At 35.5% G+C, this 18,990-nt stretch overlaps 1 protein-coding gene across 2 annotated transcripts in view; it reads right to left on the reverse strand.

Annotated features, from left to right (window-relative positions):
- Lypla1 (lysophospholipase 1) overlaps positions 1 to 18,549 on the reverse strand; it is a 34,367-nt gene extending 15,818 nt beyond the window's left edge. Inside the window, exons 1-2 of one of the 2 annotated variants that reach the window (XM_015485791.2) lie at positions 18,480 to 18,549; positions 195 to 260 (exon numbers count right to left, since the gene is read on the reverse strand). Coding sequence is in view for 1 of the 2 variants with exons in the window: in XM_048782897.1 (XP_048638854.1) it covers positions 235 to 254 (20 nt within the window). In the remaining variant the exon portion in view is untranslated. Of the gene's footprint in view, positions 1 to 194; positions 261 to 18,479 lie in introns of those variants that run through there. The other variant, XM_048782897.1, reaches the window with a different exon arrangement.
- Between the last annotated feature and the right edge of the window lie 441 nt (positions 18,550 to 18,990).

Genomic DNA, 18,990 nt, shown 5'->3' on the forward strand with positions numbered 1-18,990 from the left:
AAAAAAAAAAAAAAAAAAAAGAAATTCTGAAATTAAGAAATTAGTTTTAAGGAGTTCTAATCTTTAATCTTAAACTGAAGATTTAAAGGATAAAAATTAATTATATTCAAATGCTTTTCTGAAAAAGTAAATCTATTATAATTGTTCCTCCCCAGATTTTGAACCACAAAAGCCTAAAGACTAGAAATACTCACGCATGCGGGCAGATATATTTGATATGTGAACTTCTGATACCTGCAAAAGCTTCTGCCCATCCGTGCCTGGTGGAGAAATTATTTGGATAATGCTATTAACTACTGTTTTAAATTGCAAAAAAATAGTACTTAGAAATTTTGTGAGGATAAATGTTAGTTCCTAAAAATACCTTAAATGTGGACCATCAAAGCTATTAAAACACCACCATGAATCTAGAAACAACCTAAACAAAGCTGTTATTTAGTCTTTATCTATACATAAAGATTATCTCTCATGATTTCTGAACAGCAATGTATACTCCTTCATATATTTCCACTAGGTTTCCTAATTTTCTGAAAATTCATATGCATATTTTTTACAACCAGATCCCCATAAAGTAGGCAAAACATATAACTCTGGAAAAAGCCTCGGAGGAATAAAGTAAATCACTTTTCTAACATCTCTGCATGCTTACATTATTACAAACAACTTTAACATTTTCCTTATATATATATATATATGCAAAAATTTATACATGCTTAAAATACAATACAGAAAAACTGAAAAATGTAAATCCTAATAATCCTAGCCAGAAATAGCTAATCTTTTGGTATAATTCCTTTCAAGTATATCAAATAAGAAACAGATCATGGTTTTGGCACAGAAGGGACATACTGTTCAGTTTCTTGCTTATTTACACTTGATATTTCATGCTTTTTTTACATGTTATCTCTACTGAAGGATAAAGGTCTTTGTTTTGTAAAATTTTTTGGAAATAAGTCTTGAATACTTTGGCAAGCTATTATTCTGTTTTAATCCACCTCTTCCAAAATGTTAAAGACATAAAAAGATTTAAAATAACAGTATCAACGGTACATAACACCAAGTATGAGCCAGTCTATTTGTACATGTGCAAGTTCATGTGTGTATGTTGTGGGTATATGTCAGGGTATCTATTTTAAAGATTTTACTCTAAAAGCTACAAAACATGAAATTAAAAGAAATTTAAAAGTTGGATAAATGGAAAGACATCCTATGTTCAAGGACTGGAAAACACTATTTTTAATATGGCAGTACTCCTTAAATTAACCTAGAGTCAACACAATCCTTATCAGAATCCCAGATGAGTTTGCAGAAATTGATGCTAATTCAAGATGCACATGGAAACTCAAGAGACCCAGAATAACCAAAACAATCTTGCAAAAGTTGGAGGACTAACAAAAGTTACTAAAAAAATCAACAGCCGTAGTACTGGGGCAAAGACAGATAAATAAGCCAATCAAGAATCCAAATATAAACCCTCACATATACTGTCAATTAAGCACCAGAACAAGCCTGGTGCAGTGGTACATGTCCATAATTCCAGTAACACAGGAGGCTGAGGCAGGAGGATTGCAAGTTCAAAGTTAGCCTTGGCAACTTAGTGAAACCTTGTCTCAAAAAAAAAAAAAAAAAATTAAAAGCTGAAAATGTAGCTCAGTGGTTTCATAATAGAGTGCCTCTAGGTTCAATCCCTAGTACTGTCTGAAAAACAAACAAAACCCAAACCAAACCTACCCCGGCAAAACCCATATTAATGGTGAAGGAATAATCTTTTCAACAAATGGGAAAGTAGATATCTACATGAGATGGAAGGAAGCTAGACTGCTACCTCACACCATACATAAAAATTAACTCAAAATAGGCCAAAGATTTAAATATAGTAGATAAAACTATAAAATTTCCAGAAAAAATACATAACTTTTTTGTGACCCAGGACTTGGTAATGTTTTCTTAGGACACTGAAAGCATAATCACAAGAAAAAAAAATAGATAAATTAGAAATCATCACAATGAAAAACTGATGGTCTTCAAAAGACACTATGAAAAAAGTTAAAAGACAATGTACACAATAGGAAAAATATTTGTAAAATCATATCCCTAATAAAGTTTAATATTTGTAATACATTCAGAACTCTTAAAACTCATAAACAAACAAAAAACCCCACCATTTTACAAAAGGGCAAAGAACCTGAAGAGACACTTCTTCAAGGATATACACATGGCCAACAATCACAGGAAAAGATGCTTGCTCTTCATTAGTCATGAAGGAAATACAAATCCAAACTACAATGAGATGGTGGTTTTAATAAACACTAGGATGGATATAAAATAATTTTCAAAAAAACTTAAAATTATAAGAATTGGTAAGGATGCAGAGAAATTGGAACCACTACACATTGCTGACAGAAGTGTAAAATGGTTAGTTACTATGTACAATAGTTTGGTAGTCCCTAAAAAAATTAACATAAGTTTGGTGTGGTAGCAGAGGCCTGTAATCCCAGAGATTCAGAAGGTTGAGGTAGAAGAACTGAAAGTTAGAGGCCAGCCTTAGCAACTTAGCAAGGCCCTAAGCAATTTATAAATTGTGAGACCCTGTCTCAAAATGGCTGAGGATATAGCTCCGTGGTAAAGCACCCCTGAATTTAATTCCCAGTAAAAAAAAATTAATATGGAATTATTATATGATCCAACAATCCCAATCCTAGGTATATACTCAAGAAACCTGAAAATAGGTATTCAAATACTTACACATAAATATTCATAATGGTACTATTTGCAATAGCTAAAAGGCTAAAGAAGGAAACAACTCATGTCCATTAACAGTGAGTGACTAATATATTTCTCATGGAATATTATTTCAGCACAAAAAAGAATTACTATAATGATACATGTCCAAAATGTATAGATCTCAAATATGTCATACTATGTGAAATCAGACATGATATGTCTATAATTATATTATTATATTTATATAAAATATCCAGAATAGACAAATCCATAGCTATGGGAAGCAAATGAGAGGTTACCAAGGGGCAAAGAACATTAATGGAAAGTGATTACTTAATGGGTTTGAGATGCTTACACTCATGTTTTGAAACTAAACAGTAGTGATGATTGCACAACATGGCAAATTTTCTAAATGTCATTGACTGTTCATGTTAAAATGCTTCCTTTTTCTGGGTATGGTAGTATATACCTATAATCCCAGTGATTCAGGAGTTTAAGGCCAGCCAGGGCAATCTGTGAGAAAATGTCTCAAAAAAAGACTCAAAATAAATACAAAGGTGGGGCTGGGGTTATAGCTCAGTTGGTAAGCACTTACCTAGCATGTGTGAAGCACTGAGTTTGAGCCTCAGCACCACATAAAAATAAAATAAAGGTGTTGTGTCCATCTACTATAAAAAAAACATTTTTAAAAATAATAATAAATAAATAAATAGAAAGGGTTGGTGGGGAGGGATGCCCCAATTAAAAGTAAGCTATGGCTATGGACTTGAGTAGACCTTTCTCCAAAGACACATAAATGTCTAACAAGCACATGAAAAGAAGCTCAGCATCATCAGTCATTAGGAAACGCAAATCAAACCACTGCTGGATATCACATCATACCTACCATATGGTTATAATAAAAAAGACAAGAGATGAAGAGGGTGAAGAAAAATCAGAACTGCTGCTGGTAGAAATGTAAATGATGCAGCTTCTTTTCCAAAAAAATCTGGCAAGTCCTCCAAAGGGAAACATGAGGTCACTGCATAATTCAGCAATCCTACTCCTAGGTCTAACACCCAGGAGTACTAAAAGCATATGTCCACATAAAAACTTGTACACATGTGTTCTTAGCAGCATTAGTCATCCAATATGGATGAATCTTTAAATATTAAATGAAAGATGGCAGTTACAAAAGACCATGTATTATGTAATTCCATTTATATAAAATGTTCAAGTTAGACAAATCTATATAGATACAAAACAGATTAGTGGCTGCCTATAACTGGGGGCGTGGGACTTTTAGGAGTGATAATTAAAAAGTATAGGGTTTTGGGCTGGGGATGTGGCTCAAGCGGTAGCGCGCTCGCCTGGCATGCGTGCGGCCCGGGTTCGATCCTCAGCACCACATACAAAGATGTTGTGTCCACCGAAAACTAAAAAATAAATATTAAAAAATTCTCTCTCAAAAAAAAATTTTTTTTAAAAAATATACGGTTTCTTTTGGCGGGCAATGAAAATGTACTAAAATTGCTGAAGTTGCATAATCCGTGATGAACATATTAGAGGCCACTGAAATAGCTGGGGATGTGCTCAGTGGTAGAAATGCTTGTCCAGCAGGCATGAGGTGTTGAGAGCCACAGCTGAAGGGGCCCCAGCAAACTTCCAGCTGCCAGCTGATGATTGGCTCACAGTGGCCCCAGCAAATTTCTAGCTGCCAACTGATTGGCTCCTCTGCGGTGATGCTCATTGGGCTGTTTCCCCCGCCCTTTCAGACCAGGGAGCTGCTCATTGGGGGACTTTTTTTGGCTCCGCCCACGTGACCCAGCCAATCAGCCTCAAGAGCAGGAGGAGTGGGGGAGGTGCAGAGGCTTGTGGGAAGCCGGTGGTGGCAGTTGGGCTCTGAGGGTTTTTCCTGAGGAGCTGTGTGGTGTGGTGTGTGTGTTTGTTTCTTTTGACAAGTGGCTCCTGAATTGTGCCCAGCCAGACTGCGGCAATGAGGCCTTAGGTTCAATTCAGCAGCACACCTTCACAGCATCCTGGAATCCACTGCATACATTGGCACTGGGCAGTCCAAGCTGCCATCCTGTTTTTGTTAACCCAACTAAACAGGTTCCAGCCTGCATAGACACAGGTGAGGGTAGCAGGGAGCTACCCAATTGAGATGTTACTGCCCTTTCACTCAGTTTTGCCTTTTAAAAACAAAAACAAAAACTTTTTATATTGCATCTGAACACAGAAAGAGGACACATATCTCTCTTCTAACAAATACATATGTGGTAGAACTGTTTCATTTTGATTCTAAGGATTCAATTCATTGGATGATCCTTACTACCTTCAAAGCCTTAGGCTAGGTGCTACAAGGAATAGAGAGAAAGATATGCTCCCTCCTCTCTGTGACTTACAATATATTGAGAATAACAACCATATTGATATATTATCGTCATGACTCAAGTCAATAATAAAGGATACCTATGTAATTACATTCTTTAAGTCAATATTGCAGTAAAAACTAGGATGTAATTAATACGGGGCAAAATGACTGCAAAAAGTCTGACTGAACAGTAGGGTTAGATCAGTGCTGATTTCCTAATTTGGAGTGATAAATAAGTGTCCTTGTGCATGGGAAATGTATATGGAGTACTCATTGTGATGAAAGATCTCATTTGTAGGATGATCTCACGAATAAAAGACTCATATCATCAGATGAGTGTGTGTATATGTATGGATACACATATACATACACATATAGAGAACACAGGCACAGCAATATCAGCAAGCACAAGCAACACACAGGACTGAGTGCACAATGGAACACATGCAATAAAAGATTGGGGAAGCTATATTACAGCACTATGGGATTTCTTGGTATAAAAAACACATCTACAAAAAAAAAAATACTGAGTTAAACAACAGTATGTATAGTAAAGAATTATGTTCCAATTGATAAATCAAAATAAAATGAGCAAAAGGAGCTGGATACAGAAGAGGATATACCAAAAGTCAGAATCATGATTCCCTCTGGGGATGAGAGGGTACTGACTGCAAATAAAGGAAACTTTTGAGGGCTAGGAACATTCTGTATCTATATCATATTGATGATTACATAGGCATATATATATATCTATCCAGAAGAACATTTAAGACTGAAATATCTATTTTATACCCCAAAACAATTTTTAAAATATTTTTTTAAATAGCATATCCAACTCAAATAGGCACCTAGATTGAACCAAAATGAGTTAAGAACCCTAGTAACCATTGCAAAAAAAAAAAAAAAAAAAAAACCCACCTGGTATACTCTTCTCTACCTGCCAAACTCGATTCTAATGAAGGTCATAGGAATTGGGTTGAGTGTGGCCTTTGTGGGATCCCAGCTGCTCATTGCTCATATAGACTTTATTGAATTTGGATAAGCAGTACAAAGATAAAATTGAGGACAATGGGCTGGCTGATCTGAGATTAATCTGAAAAGATTTGGGAAATCATATTAAGACAAGATTATAGATTCTGCAGATAAAATCAACTTCTGCCATCTGCAAAGAAAAACGTAAAGGTATGTGCTGTGTTAAATGACTCAAGTACTTACTAAAGTACTTACTAAACCCCCTTAATGAGTTCTTCATTGCTTTTTATGTTTTACACTTCAATTTACTATAGGCTTTAATATGACTGTGATATGTTCTTTCCAAGGTCACTGCAAATGCTAATTTTATGTATGTTGTTTCTGTTTTCCTCTTTTCAATTTCTAAGTGTATCATTAGTTTATTTTCTACTTCAGGATCTGTACTAATGACCTCAGGGATGACTAAATAGGCCTTAAACATCATGGTGTTATTTCAGCTAATTGTAGCTTTGGGAATGCAGCCACTAAAAATCACATTTATAAAACAATTTTCCACCTATTTATTACTCTAAATGGGACACAGGTTCAATTATATTCCTCAAGACATTACTATGTATCATATAGCTGGACATAACAGGGCAGAGTAGGAAGGATAACAGCCTTACTGCCTTATATTTACAAAGTAAAGCCACATTATAAAGTTCATTGAAAAGTAACCACATATCTATGTTGACTAGAGAAACAGTAAGATAGTATTTTAAATCCAATGTTAATTTTAGAATTTTTTTAGTTGTAGATGAACAATACCTTTATTTAATTAATTTATTTTTATGTGGTGCTGAGGATTGAATCCAGTGTTTCACACATGTGAAGTAAGCACTCTACCACTGAGCCATGACCCCAGCCCTAGAATTGTTCTTAATACAGGAAACCTTGGTCATTTTCTCCGTAGTTGACCATTTGTAGCTCCCATATATGCATAAATTGAATAAAAAAGCTGGAGTTCACTGTGGAAAACATCAAAGATGTTTTGGTTCACTCACTTGTTTGGGATAAGAGAGGGTGGTGGAGATAAGTTGTCTTTCAATTATTTGACCCAAATGTATGGACAATGAAGCAAAGGTTCACCTTAAATCTTGACTATTTATGATTATACTCCTATTTGTGTCCAAAATTTAACCCCACAATTATTATTTATTCATAAGATATGTTGTTTCTCTTGACTACTTTTAAAACCACTGTCCCCCTTTGCCCCTGCCCCAATATACAAAATCTAACCAAAAGCTCTAGTCAGGGGCCTAGCTCAAGAAAATGCCCTTTTTATAATCAAAGATATCATTTTAAAAAAATAGAAAGAAATTAAACAAAAATTGTACATGAGCCAGGCACAATAGTGCATATTCCAGCAACTCCAGAGGCTGAGGCCAGTCTAGGCAATTTCACAAGCCCCTGTCTCAAAACAAAAACTAAAAAGGGCTAGGGATTAATAAGCTCAGTAACAGGTGCTTGCCCAGCTTGTGCAAAACTATGATTTCAAGTTCCAGCATTTTTTTGTATATTTGCTGATTGATTGTATATCCTCTTCTGAGAAGTGTCTGTTCAGGTCCTTGGCCCATTTATTGAATGGATTATTTGGGTTTTTTGGTGTTTATCTTGTTGAGCTCTTTATATACCCTAGAGATTAGAGCTCTATCTGATGTGTGAGGGGTAAAAATTTATTCCCAGGAAGTAGGCTCCCTATTCACCTCACATATTATTTCTTTTGCTGAGAAAAAACTTTTTAGTTTTTTCCATCCCATTTGTTGATTCTTGGTTTTAATTCTTGTGCTACAGGCGTCTTACTAAGGAATTTGGAACCTAGCCCCACGTGATAGAGATTAGGGCCTACTTTTTCTTCTATTAGACCACAGACTCTCCGGTTTAATCCCTAGATCCTTGATCCATTTTGAGATAACTTTTGTGCATGGTGAGAAATGCAAATTAAAACTACTCTAAGATACCATCTCACTCCAGTAAGAGTGGCAGCCATTATAAAGACAAACAACAACAAGTGCTGGCGAGGATGAGGGGAAAAAGGTACACTCATACACTACTGGTGGGACTGCAAATTGGTGTGCCAATTTGGAAAGCAGTATGGAGACTCCTTGGAAAACTGGGAATGGAACCACCATTTGACCCAGCTATTCCTCTTCTCGGACTATACCCAAAGGACCTAAAAATAGCATATCACAGGGACACAGCAACATCAATGTTTATAGCAGCACAATTCATGATAGCCAAACTGTGGAGCCAACCTAGATGTCCTTTAGTGGATGAATGGATAAAAAAATTTGGCATTTATACACAATGGAATATTACTCAGCAATAAAAAAGAATAAGATCATGGCATCTACAGGGAAATGGATGGCATTAGAGAAGATTATGCTAAGTGAAGTTAGCCAATCCCAAAAAAACAAATGCCAAATGTCTTCTCTGATATAAGGGGGGTGACTCAAAATGGGGTTGGGAGGGAGAGAAGGGAGGAAGATTACCTCTAGATAGGGAATATGGGTGGGAGGGAAAAGGAGGGAGAAGGGAATAGCATGGATGGTGAAAGGAAACTCTCATCATTATACAAAATACATGTATGAAGATGTGAATTTGGTGTCAACATACCTTATATATAATCAGAGATATGATAAATTGTGGTATAAAGGTGTATTAAGAATTGTAATGGAAAAATAAATAAATAAATTGTTAAAAAAAATTTCCAGCAAAAAGTACTGTTCTTAGTGAGTTTATAATCTAGTAGAAGAAACAAGATATAAATGCACCAACTTTCAAATAAAAATTTAAGCACAACAAAAAAGTTATGTAGAAAATAAAAATGAGGAGGAAAGGATAATATTAAATTTTAGCTATGGGAATCATGAAAGAATTGACAGAGGAGAAACTGTAAGATGTTTTACCCATCTCACACACACATACGCACTCTACAGTGGGTTTTGTTACATTTATAGTCAAATAATTTTTTAAAAATATTTTTAAGTTGTCAATGGACCTTTATTTTATTTATTTATACGCGGTGCTGAGAATCAAACCCAGTGCCTCACACATGCCAGAGAAGTGCTCTACCACTGAGCCACAACCCCAGCCCTGTGGTCAAATAATTTTTGACAATAGTGCCAAGGTAATTCAGTTGGAAAAGAAGAGTCTTTTCAACAAATGTTGAGATAAATGCATATTCACATGAAAAAAAAATGAAGGTGAACCCTTATTTCATGTAAAATAAACTTAAAATGGATCAAAGATCTAAATAAGCTAAGCTTATAAAATAGAAGAAAAACTGTGCAATGCTTAATGACCCTGGATTGGAGAATTATTTCTTTCTTTTTTTTTTTGGTTGTTCAAAACATTACAAAACTCTTGACATATCATATTTCATACATTAGATTCAAGTGGGTTATGAACTCCCATTTTTACCCCAAATACAGATTGCAGAATCACATCGGTTACACATCCACATTTTTACATAATGCCATATTAGTAACTGTTGTATTCTACTACCTTTCAGAGAATTATTTCTTGATATAACACTAAAAGCATAAGCAACCAAAAAAAAAAAAAGTGACGTGGAATTCATCAGGATTAAAAACTATTGAGCCACAAAGGATCCTAGTAGCAAGAGAATAAAAAGACAACCCATGAAATAGCTTTACAAATTATATATCTGAAAAGAGTTTAATGTCCATAATATATAAAAAATTCTTTAAAGTCAACAATAAAAGGAGAACTCAATGTAAAAAATGGGCAAAGTAGAAGGGTATGGTGACACCGTCTATAATTCTAGCTATTGGGAGGCTGAGGTAGAAGAATTAGAGGTTTATGGCCAGCTTGGACAATCTAGCTAGACCTCGTCTCAAAATAAAGTAAATAAATACAGGTTCAGGGCTAGCTCAGTGGTAGATGCTTATCTAGCATGCATGAAGCCTTAGGTTTGATCCAAGCATTGGGGTGGGATGGGTAAAGTATGTGAATATATATCGGATAGATAGTTCTCCAAAGAAAGCATACAGATGGCCAAGAAGCACATGAAAAGTTGTTCAACATTAATAGCTACTAGAAAATGAGATAAAAAATGACAGATAATCAGAACCTTCATATATTACTAGAAGAAATGTAAAATTGTACAATCACTGTGAAAATCATCTGGGAGTGCCTCAAAGGGTTACATGTAGAGTTATCATTGACTCAGCAATTCTACTTCTTGGTATATATATACCCTACAGAACTGAATACATATGTGCATGCATCAATGTTCTGAGCAGCATTATTCATAACAGTTACAAGTCAGACACAACCCAAATACTTCATCAACTGATTAAATTTTAAAATGTGGTATTACACATACAATGAAATTCTAACTCAGCCATAAAAGAAATTCAATCATATACATACTATAACATATATGAACCTGAAAAATATTACGCTAAGCAAAAGTCAGAAACAAAAAAACAAATACTATTCTAATCATATTTCTTTTGTTATTATTATTATATTTTTAGTTGTAGATGGACACAACACCTTTATTTTTTTAGTTTTTTAATGTGGTGCTTGAGATTGAACCCAATGCCTCTCACATGCTAGGCAAGTGCTCTACCACTGAGGCACAACCCCAGCCTACTAATCATATTTCTATGCAATATCCAGAATAAACAAATGCATAGATAAAGAAAGGAGATTGGTCATTGCCAAGAAGGGGAATGAGTAGTCTGCTAATGAATGTGGGGTTTCTTCTTGGAATATTGTAAATATTATATAATTAAGGTGGTTTTAATTAAGATGGTTAATACTAAAAACCACTAAGTTGCATAATTTAAAAAGGTAGACTTTACAGTATGTGAATTACACCTCAATAAATAAAGATAACAAATAACAGGACAGAAATGGTCATTATTTGCCAATCTCTGTTACACAGAAGATACATTAAGAACCTTTATATGGAATTGTACATGAGAAAAAGAAATGGGAATTTGGGGTTCTAGTCTCAATTTTGCCACTATCTAGAAGTGTGGCATTAGTAGTTCTCAAAAATGTAGTTCAATGGACCTGTAGTCAATAGCAAATTCCTGGACCCCATCCCAGAACTAATGAATCAGAAACTCGAACAGTGGAGCCCAACAATTTAGTTCTTCAGGAGATTTTGATGTATACTAACCTATGAGAATCAACTCCTTGGAACTTCTCAGTTTTCCAATCCATAACCTGAGCTAACTTCTAGATAATCCTGAAGATCCTTACAGGTTATAAAAATATTTTGACTTTAACTATAATAATATAAAAGTACTGTCAACTTGTGTCCAGTCCTTTTAATAATTTTCAAATTAAATGAAAATCTCAAATTTAAGAGTTCTATACAAAGCTTCAATTAAAGTTTAATATTTAGAACTCTAGATCAGAATATATTTCATTTTATTACTAGAAAAAAGAAGGAAGTGAGGCGCAGTTGTGCATGCCTGTAATCCCAGTGGCTTGGAAGGCTGAGGCAAGAGGATTGAGTTCAAAGCCAGTCTCAGCAAAAGTGAGGCGCTAAGCAACTCAGTGAGACCCTGTCTGTAAATAAAATACAAAATAGGGCTGGGGATATGGCTCAGTGGCGAAGTGCCCTGGTACCCGCCCACCCACAAAAAAGAAGGAAAACAAAACACAGACATGCACAAACAAGGTTTATGATCCAGGAGTCGAGGGCAAAACACAAGAAATATTATAAATTCATTCCAGGGCTGGGGTTGTGGCTCAGTGGTAGAGTGCTTGCCTAGCACAGGTGAGGCACTGGGTTCGATCCTCAGCACCACATAAAATTAAATAAATAAAAAGCACTGTGTCTACCTACAACTAAAAAAAATTTTTTTAAATAAATTCATTCCAATCTACTTACTTCTTAATTGTGATCTTTAAAAAAAAAACTGCAAAGTAACTAAAGCATTATTTGCTATCTGGTAGTAAGGGGTGACTCTGTTAAAATTTTCACACATACAAAAATGCCACTCTCTACATTCCCTACAGCATATTATTCTTATGAATCTTTCTATTAAATCCTCATCAGTCTTTTCAACTAACTGACCAATAGTAAAGTGATATAAGATAGGTCAAATAAGAAACTAAGACTGAATACTAAGTCAAATAATAAGACTGAAAACCCAATCTACGAGTGATACAAAGTCAGAGCTGGGGTGACAGGAAAATGTGACAGCAGAGAAAATTATGCAAATACAGAAAGAAGCCAAAGTGAGAAACTGTGAGACCAGGGAAAGGTGGCAAGAATAACCTAAGTGTCCCACTTTTATATAGGACATCTGGAACCTCAGAGTAAGATCTTATTTGGAAACAGCTCTTTGTAGATATTAACTAGTTAAGGATGGAGATGAGATCATACTGGACTACGTGAGTCCTAAATGCAGTAACCAGTGTCTCTATACCAGAGGAAAGAACACAGATACACAGCAAAGAAGGGTATATGAAGATAGGCAGAGGCTGAAGACATGCTGTCTCAGGCCACAGAAAGCCAGGGGTATCAGCAACTGGAAGAGGCAGGGAAGGACTAATCTCTCTTTGAGCCTTCAGAGGGAGCATATGTAGCCCTGCTTGTTTTTAGACTTTTGACCTATTCAACTGTGAGAACAAATTTCTGTTGTTTTAAGCCCTACAGCTTGTGGTTGTTACAGCAGTCCTAGAAAACTAAAATATGTGATAATCGATGTGCCTTGTGTGTCTTGCCCTTTAATTACCCATTTATTTATTATTTGTTCAACAAATACTCTGTACTGTTCTAGCCCTGGGATACTATATAAGTTAAACAACAACAAATTCCTTTTGGTGAATTTTATAGTATATAAACTGTATCTTGATAAATTTTTAAAATCTTTGCCTTCATGGACTTTTTATAATGAACTATCCTTATCCACAAATCCCACTTTTTGCTTAAACTGAAGGATTTTCATTCTGTGTAAAGAATCTTCAAATCTCTATAATTCTACTAGATCTTTTTTTTTCTTTTCTTTTTCTTTTTTTTTTTGGTACTGGGGATTTAATTCAGGGGTACTCGACCACTGAGCCATATCCCCAGCTCTATTTTGTATTTTATTTAGAGACAGAGTCTCATTGAGTTGCTTGGCTCTTTACAGTTGCTGAGGCTGGCTTTGAACTGAAGATTCTCCTGTCTCAGCCTCCCAAGCTGCTGGGATTACAGGCATGCATCACGGCGCCTGGCTCTATTAGATCTTGATTATAGAAAGACTAGCAAGCTTAGCAAGGTCACAAAACATCCATGTTGCCAAACCTATATTATTTACAATCCTCACGTTGTTTGACCTCTCAGTAAAATGTGATCCATTAGCAGTAGATCAGTTCTTTATCTTTAAAACATTCTTTTCTGTGCTTCCACAATCTCTTCAGCCTAGAAAAATCTCACAAAGACTGGTAGTACAGAGCCTAATTCCTGGAGTATATGGAGGCCTGGGGTGTAGTGGTGGTGAGAATGGTGGCTCATAAAGAGGATTGAGCTGTCCACCTGTCCTTTCTTCCTCCTTCATTCTCCTTAATTGGAACTGAGTTTTCAGCTATCACATTCAAAGGGTGGGAGGAATCCCAGAGACTCAGGAGGCTGAGGCAGGAGGACTGTAAGTTCGAAATCAGCCTCAGCAACTTAGAAAGACCCTGCCTAAAAATAACATATAAAAAGGAGGACTTAGCTCACTGGTAAAGCGCCCCTTGGTTCAATCTCTAGTGCAAAACAAATACCAAAAAAGAAAGGGGGAGGCCAGGCATGGTGGCACATGCCAGTAATCCCAACATTCAGGAGGATGAGGCAGGAGGAACACAAGTGTAAGGTCAGCCTTGGCAACTCAGTGAGAGTCTGTTTCAAAAGGAAAAGGGCTGGGGATGTAGCTTAATGGTAGATGGCTCCTGGGTTCAATCCCCAGTACTGGGGAGAAAAAAAGGTTGGTGGGGAAAGGGTCTCACGTAGGAAGCACAGCTGTGGGCTAATGCAGGTAGAAAGAGCACACTAGAGCTGCACTACTGCTAGAACTGCAGAAGTAGAAGTCAGGCTCCTCTTGGAACTACAGATATTGAAAGGGGGAAAGCTATAATAAATCTGGAGTGCTGGGATAGAATATGAGGAATCAATTCAAACTTAAGACTTTTAGTATTTATAAATATCAAAACTGATATAGATGTATTTTTATAAACATATGTATATAGACACATTCATTGCCCTGTACACTAAAAGAATTAGACGAAACAACCGAAGCAATCAGCACACACAGTACTCAAGGTCTTGATTCTTTTTTTGTTTTTTTTGTACCTGGGATCGAACCCAAGGATGCTTAACTACTGAGCCACATCCCCAGCCCTTTTTATTTTTTATTTTAAGACAGGGTCTTGCTAGGTTGCTTACAGTCTTGCTAAGTTGCTGAAGTTGGCTTTGAACCCCAAATCTTCCTGCCTCAGCTTCTTGAGCCACTGGAATTACAGGAATGTACCACCACACCCGGCAGATCTTGGTTTTTAAATACAATTCTCTACTGAAAGCACCCAGACTCTTAGAAAAATGGCTAAGTCCAGAAACAGAGCAGGAAAAATATAAGATGATCCTGGCAAAAATTTTGTTTTAATCAAAGCAAAGGAATTGCAAATAATGATAAAAATATATCCAAAAGACATGAGCACTATCCTGAAAGTATTGGATGTATTTTTCTCTGAGGGTTACACTCTTGTTCAATCTGTCATTTATTTCATTCAAGTTGTCTTACACAGGGAATGACCGTTTGATTGGGCAAAAGGGGAAGAGGGGAGGGAATATAGGGGCAGGAAAGATGGTGGAGTGAGATGGACATCATTACCCTAGGTACATGTATGACTGCACATATGGTGTGACGTACGTTGTGTACAACCAGAGAAATGAAAAGTTGTGCTGCAATTGTGTATAGTGAATCAAAATGCATTCTGCTGTCATATATACGTAATTAGAATAAATAATTTTTTTAAATCAGCATAATATGTGCCTGAGATAATTCAATGAGACAAGTACAGCAACATTTCTGAGGTACTCTTGACAAAAAGGTACAAATCACAAGGAGACATCAGAAAACCCAAACTGAGGGACATTCTACAAAGTAAATGGCCTGTATTTTTTTAAAAAATAAAAAGGTCATGAAAGACAAGGAAGGACTATACCAGACTAAAGGAGACTAAGGAAACATGATAACTAAATGTTATATGTGACTCTGGATTAGATCCTGGAGCGACGAGGGTCAATACTAGAAATCAAGTCAAATGAAGGAAATGTGAATGCAGTTGATGAATTAGATGGAAGCATTAAATCAGTGTTAACTTCTTGATTGATGGTTATAGTGTGGTTGTTTGGGAGTATCCTGCAATTAAAAATACACGCTTAGGGTTGGGGATGTGGCTTAGTGGTAGAGTTCTTGCCTAGCATGAGCCCTAGGTTCAATCCTTACACTACAACACACACACACACACACACACACACACACACACTCTTATTAAATATGGAGGAATGAAGCAACATGTCTGCAACTTATTCTTATGGTTCCAAATATTAAAAATTGAGCAATCTAAGTGAAAGGTATATAAAGCTGAAAATGCTATTTCTATAACTTACATAAATTTGAAGTTATTTTAAAGCTAAAAAATTTAAAACACAACAGTAAAATATAGCCTATTAAATAAATTTGAGTCCACATTAAATAAACTCAAAGAAGCAAAGTAAAAAACAGAAAAGGATGGAGTTAAAAGTATCATAATAATAATTGATTCAAGTAAGATTTATCCAGATGCTACGTGAGAGTCTGATGAGGAACTATTTACATGATTTCAAAGTTATCTTCCTTCAACTTGCTTTTTTAATTACAAAGGGAAATAACTGCAGTAGAGAAACTTGGAAGACACCGCCTTAATCAAGTGATTCAAGTTAATGCTAATAGTGGGACAAATGGCATCATTCATCTTTTGATATGACAGTATAAACAGGACATATCGATTTTATGGTATTCATATAAAAAATGCACAGATAGATCTAATCATAAGGAATACTACACAAACTGACTAGCCCGAGCTTTGTAAAATTATCTATGTCACAAAAACAAAAAAGCTTGAGAAATTCTGCCAGATTAAAGACTAAAGAGATGTGACAATTAAATGCAACATGTGAATAGGAACTGGATTGCAGGGGGAAAAGATGGCTACAAAGTACATTACAGGAACAAATTGGCAAAGTTTGAATATGTAGTATATTAGATAATATTCAATGTCCTGAATTTGTTAACTGTTCTGTGGTTATACAAGAGACTCTTTATATATTCATACAGCATTTAATTTATATTTAGTTTACATTACTTAAGAGATTATGCTAAAGTATACGGAAGTAAAGAATCTTATCTGCAATTTAGTCTCAAAGGGTACAGCAAACATAGTGTGTATTTCATAAGTACAGAGATTAGTAAGTCTAGGTAAAGGATATTGAGTATCTATTATTCTTGAAACACTTCTATAAATTTGAAACTATTTCAAAATAAAGCATTTCTTAAAATGAGATAAAAAGAGCTTATCTCTGGGTCTTGGAATCTCAACTTATTTTCATTCTCTTTTTAAACATATTTGCATTTAAAAATTTTTTTTACAATACAAATGTAACATTTTCAAAACCATAACAAACACTATTTTTATTTTAGAAAAAAAAACTGATTTCCTGCAATACAATATGATCTAAAAGTATTTCTTCAAATAGTAGTTTCACAGTTCATTACACCACTTTGATGTTCAGATGTATTCTGTGAAAGTTAAACATTAAATTGCCACTTGACAGATTGGCTGGGTCTGAATTTCATCATGGAACCAACACAGAGTCAACTTTTCTTCAGTGTTAGGTTATGACATATTTTCAGAATTGGAGACCTTTAGTTTTTTGTTTTACATAAACTTAAATCAAGATGTCACAGATGCTGCTGGTATTTTTTTTTTTAATCTTATCTTGATTTTATCTTGATTTTCTTCACCATCTCCACTCTTAATTTCAGTTTGGAATCTGGCTATACTGGACTCCACAGAGACTCTGCCTCTACTGAGGCAATTTTTGCTTGGATTGGTTCTTCAGACCCAGAAGTTCTCCTTATGGACAAGGTTATATGACAGCAAGCATCTCCCTGGCTTCCATTCAGTAAAATGAAAATCTGTCATTTTCATCAGACTATCGATTGCCAGAAAGTCTTACAACCTTTCCTATAATTCCATATTTGACTGAGCAGAGATGAAAGAATACAAATAATCACTTTAAAGAACGGATCTAGCTCATGTCTAAAGCCATAACACCTTGAATACATCCTATCAGCTGATTTTGGAAGCTAAGCAGGGTCAGGCCTGGTTAATACTTAGAAGAGAGAATTAATCTAGCCCAATTCCTGCCTACCTGCCTGCCTATCTTTTTTAATTTTTCTTTTCTTTCTTTTTTTTTTAGTTGTAGATGGTCACAATACCTTTATTTTGTTTATTTTTATGTGGTTCCAGGATTGACCCCAGTGCCTCACGCATGCTAGGCAAGTGCTCTACCACTGAGCCACAACCCCCCCACCTCAACACACACATACACATCTATTTAGATACCAGGTCTCTTATGTTGCTCAGAGTGGTCAAAAAGTCCTGTGTTCAAGTGTTGCTTTTGCCTCAGCCTACAGAATAGTTGGAACTACAAGTCTGAGCCACTGCACCCTACCCAATATTTCATTTTGAAGAACATTAACTAGTGTTTTGGTTGCTTTATCAAAATGAATTTATCTTCTTTCTTCCAAATACAATTTGGAGTTGCAATTTACAATATGAACTTAGCATTCATATTTTACCTAAATTTCAAACAGATAATCACTGTTAAAAAACTCTCAAATAAGTAATAGATAAATCATAAAGTTAGTACAATAAACTTGTTAGATCCAAATAAATCTTTGAGTTGTCTCCCCTGCCCTTCAACTGATTTTCTTCTTTAAGGGATCAACTAATCCCTCATTCAGAACTCTATATGACTTATATTGCCTTTTAACAAAATCAATTAGCCCCTCCCAACCTGTACTGAAATTTTAACTCCTCTGGAAGGATCTCAATTGCACACCGCCTCTACAAACATTCCACTCATCTCTGGTATCCAATACCCAAAGTAACCAAGGAGTATTACAATTTTAATATGTTTTAGAAATGGGAGCTGAAAAATGATAAATTCAAGATGATATGGGAAAATTCTGGGACTTTTGAAAACACAGAAGATTAGATCTTACCACTCTCTGTAAAACATTACTAGCAATACTTTTTAATACAATTTCCTCCTCTTAAGACACTAAACCTTTCACCCCATTTAAGTACTGTTACTAATAATGGTACTTACCCAGTATCTCCCAATCCATGAAGGAAAATAACCTAAAGAGGAGGAGGAAAAAAGTAAGCAATGCTTAAATCAACGAGCCCACACACAGCTGTAGCTTTGGTTAAGGTGAAAAACTGAATGAAGGTTCTTAAAACGTAAGACAGAATTCCAGAACACTGTATAGAATTAATATTATAGACCTCTTTTTAAATGGCAAAACAGCAATCACCTTTTCTACTTTTGGTTCCTAAGATAATTAACGTGGGGTTTTAGCACTTTAGAAGTCCCAGTTAGACATTCTGGAGTGCAAATTATCACATTACAAGGAAAACAGTTTGTCTCCGTCAAGTAAAACCATGGAAGTCTCATACACTGTAGAATTTTTCCATCACAAAAAGGAGTTTCCGGGGGGCAAATATAAGTTTGCAATTCTTAGGAAACAAGTTCCCCTAAAAAAATCAAGACCTCTTATCTTTTAAGACACTAAAGCTTAAACTTCTGTCACTTAGGACAGGGGTGCGAGGTAGGACAA

The sequence above is a fragment of the Marmota marmota genome, unplaced genomic scaffold, assembly GCF_001458135.2.
Source record: "Marmota marmota marmota unplaced genomic scaffold, marMar, whole genome shotgun sequence".
In the NCBI taxonomy this organism is placed as follows: Eukaryota; Metazoa; Chordata; class Mammalia; order Rodentia; family Sciuridae; genus Marmota; species Marmota marmota.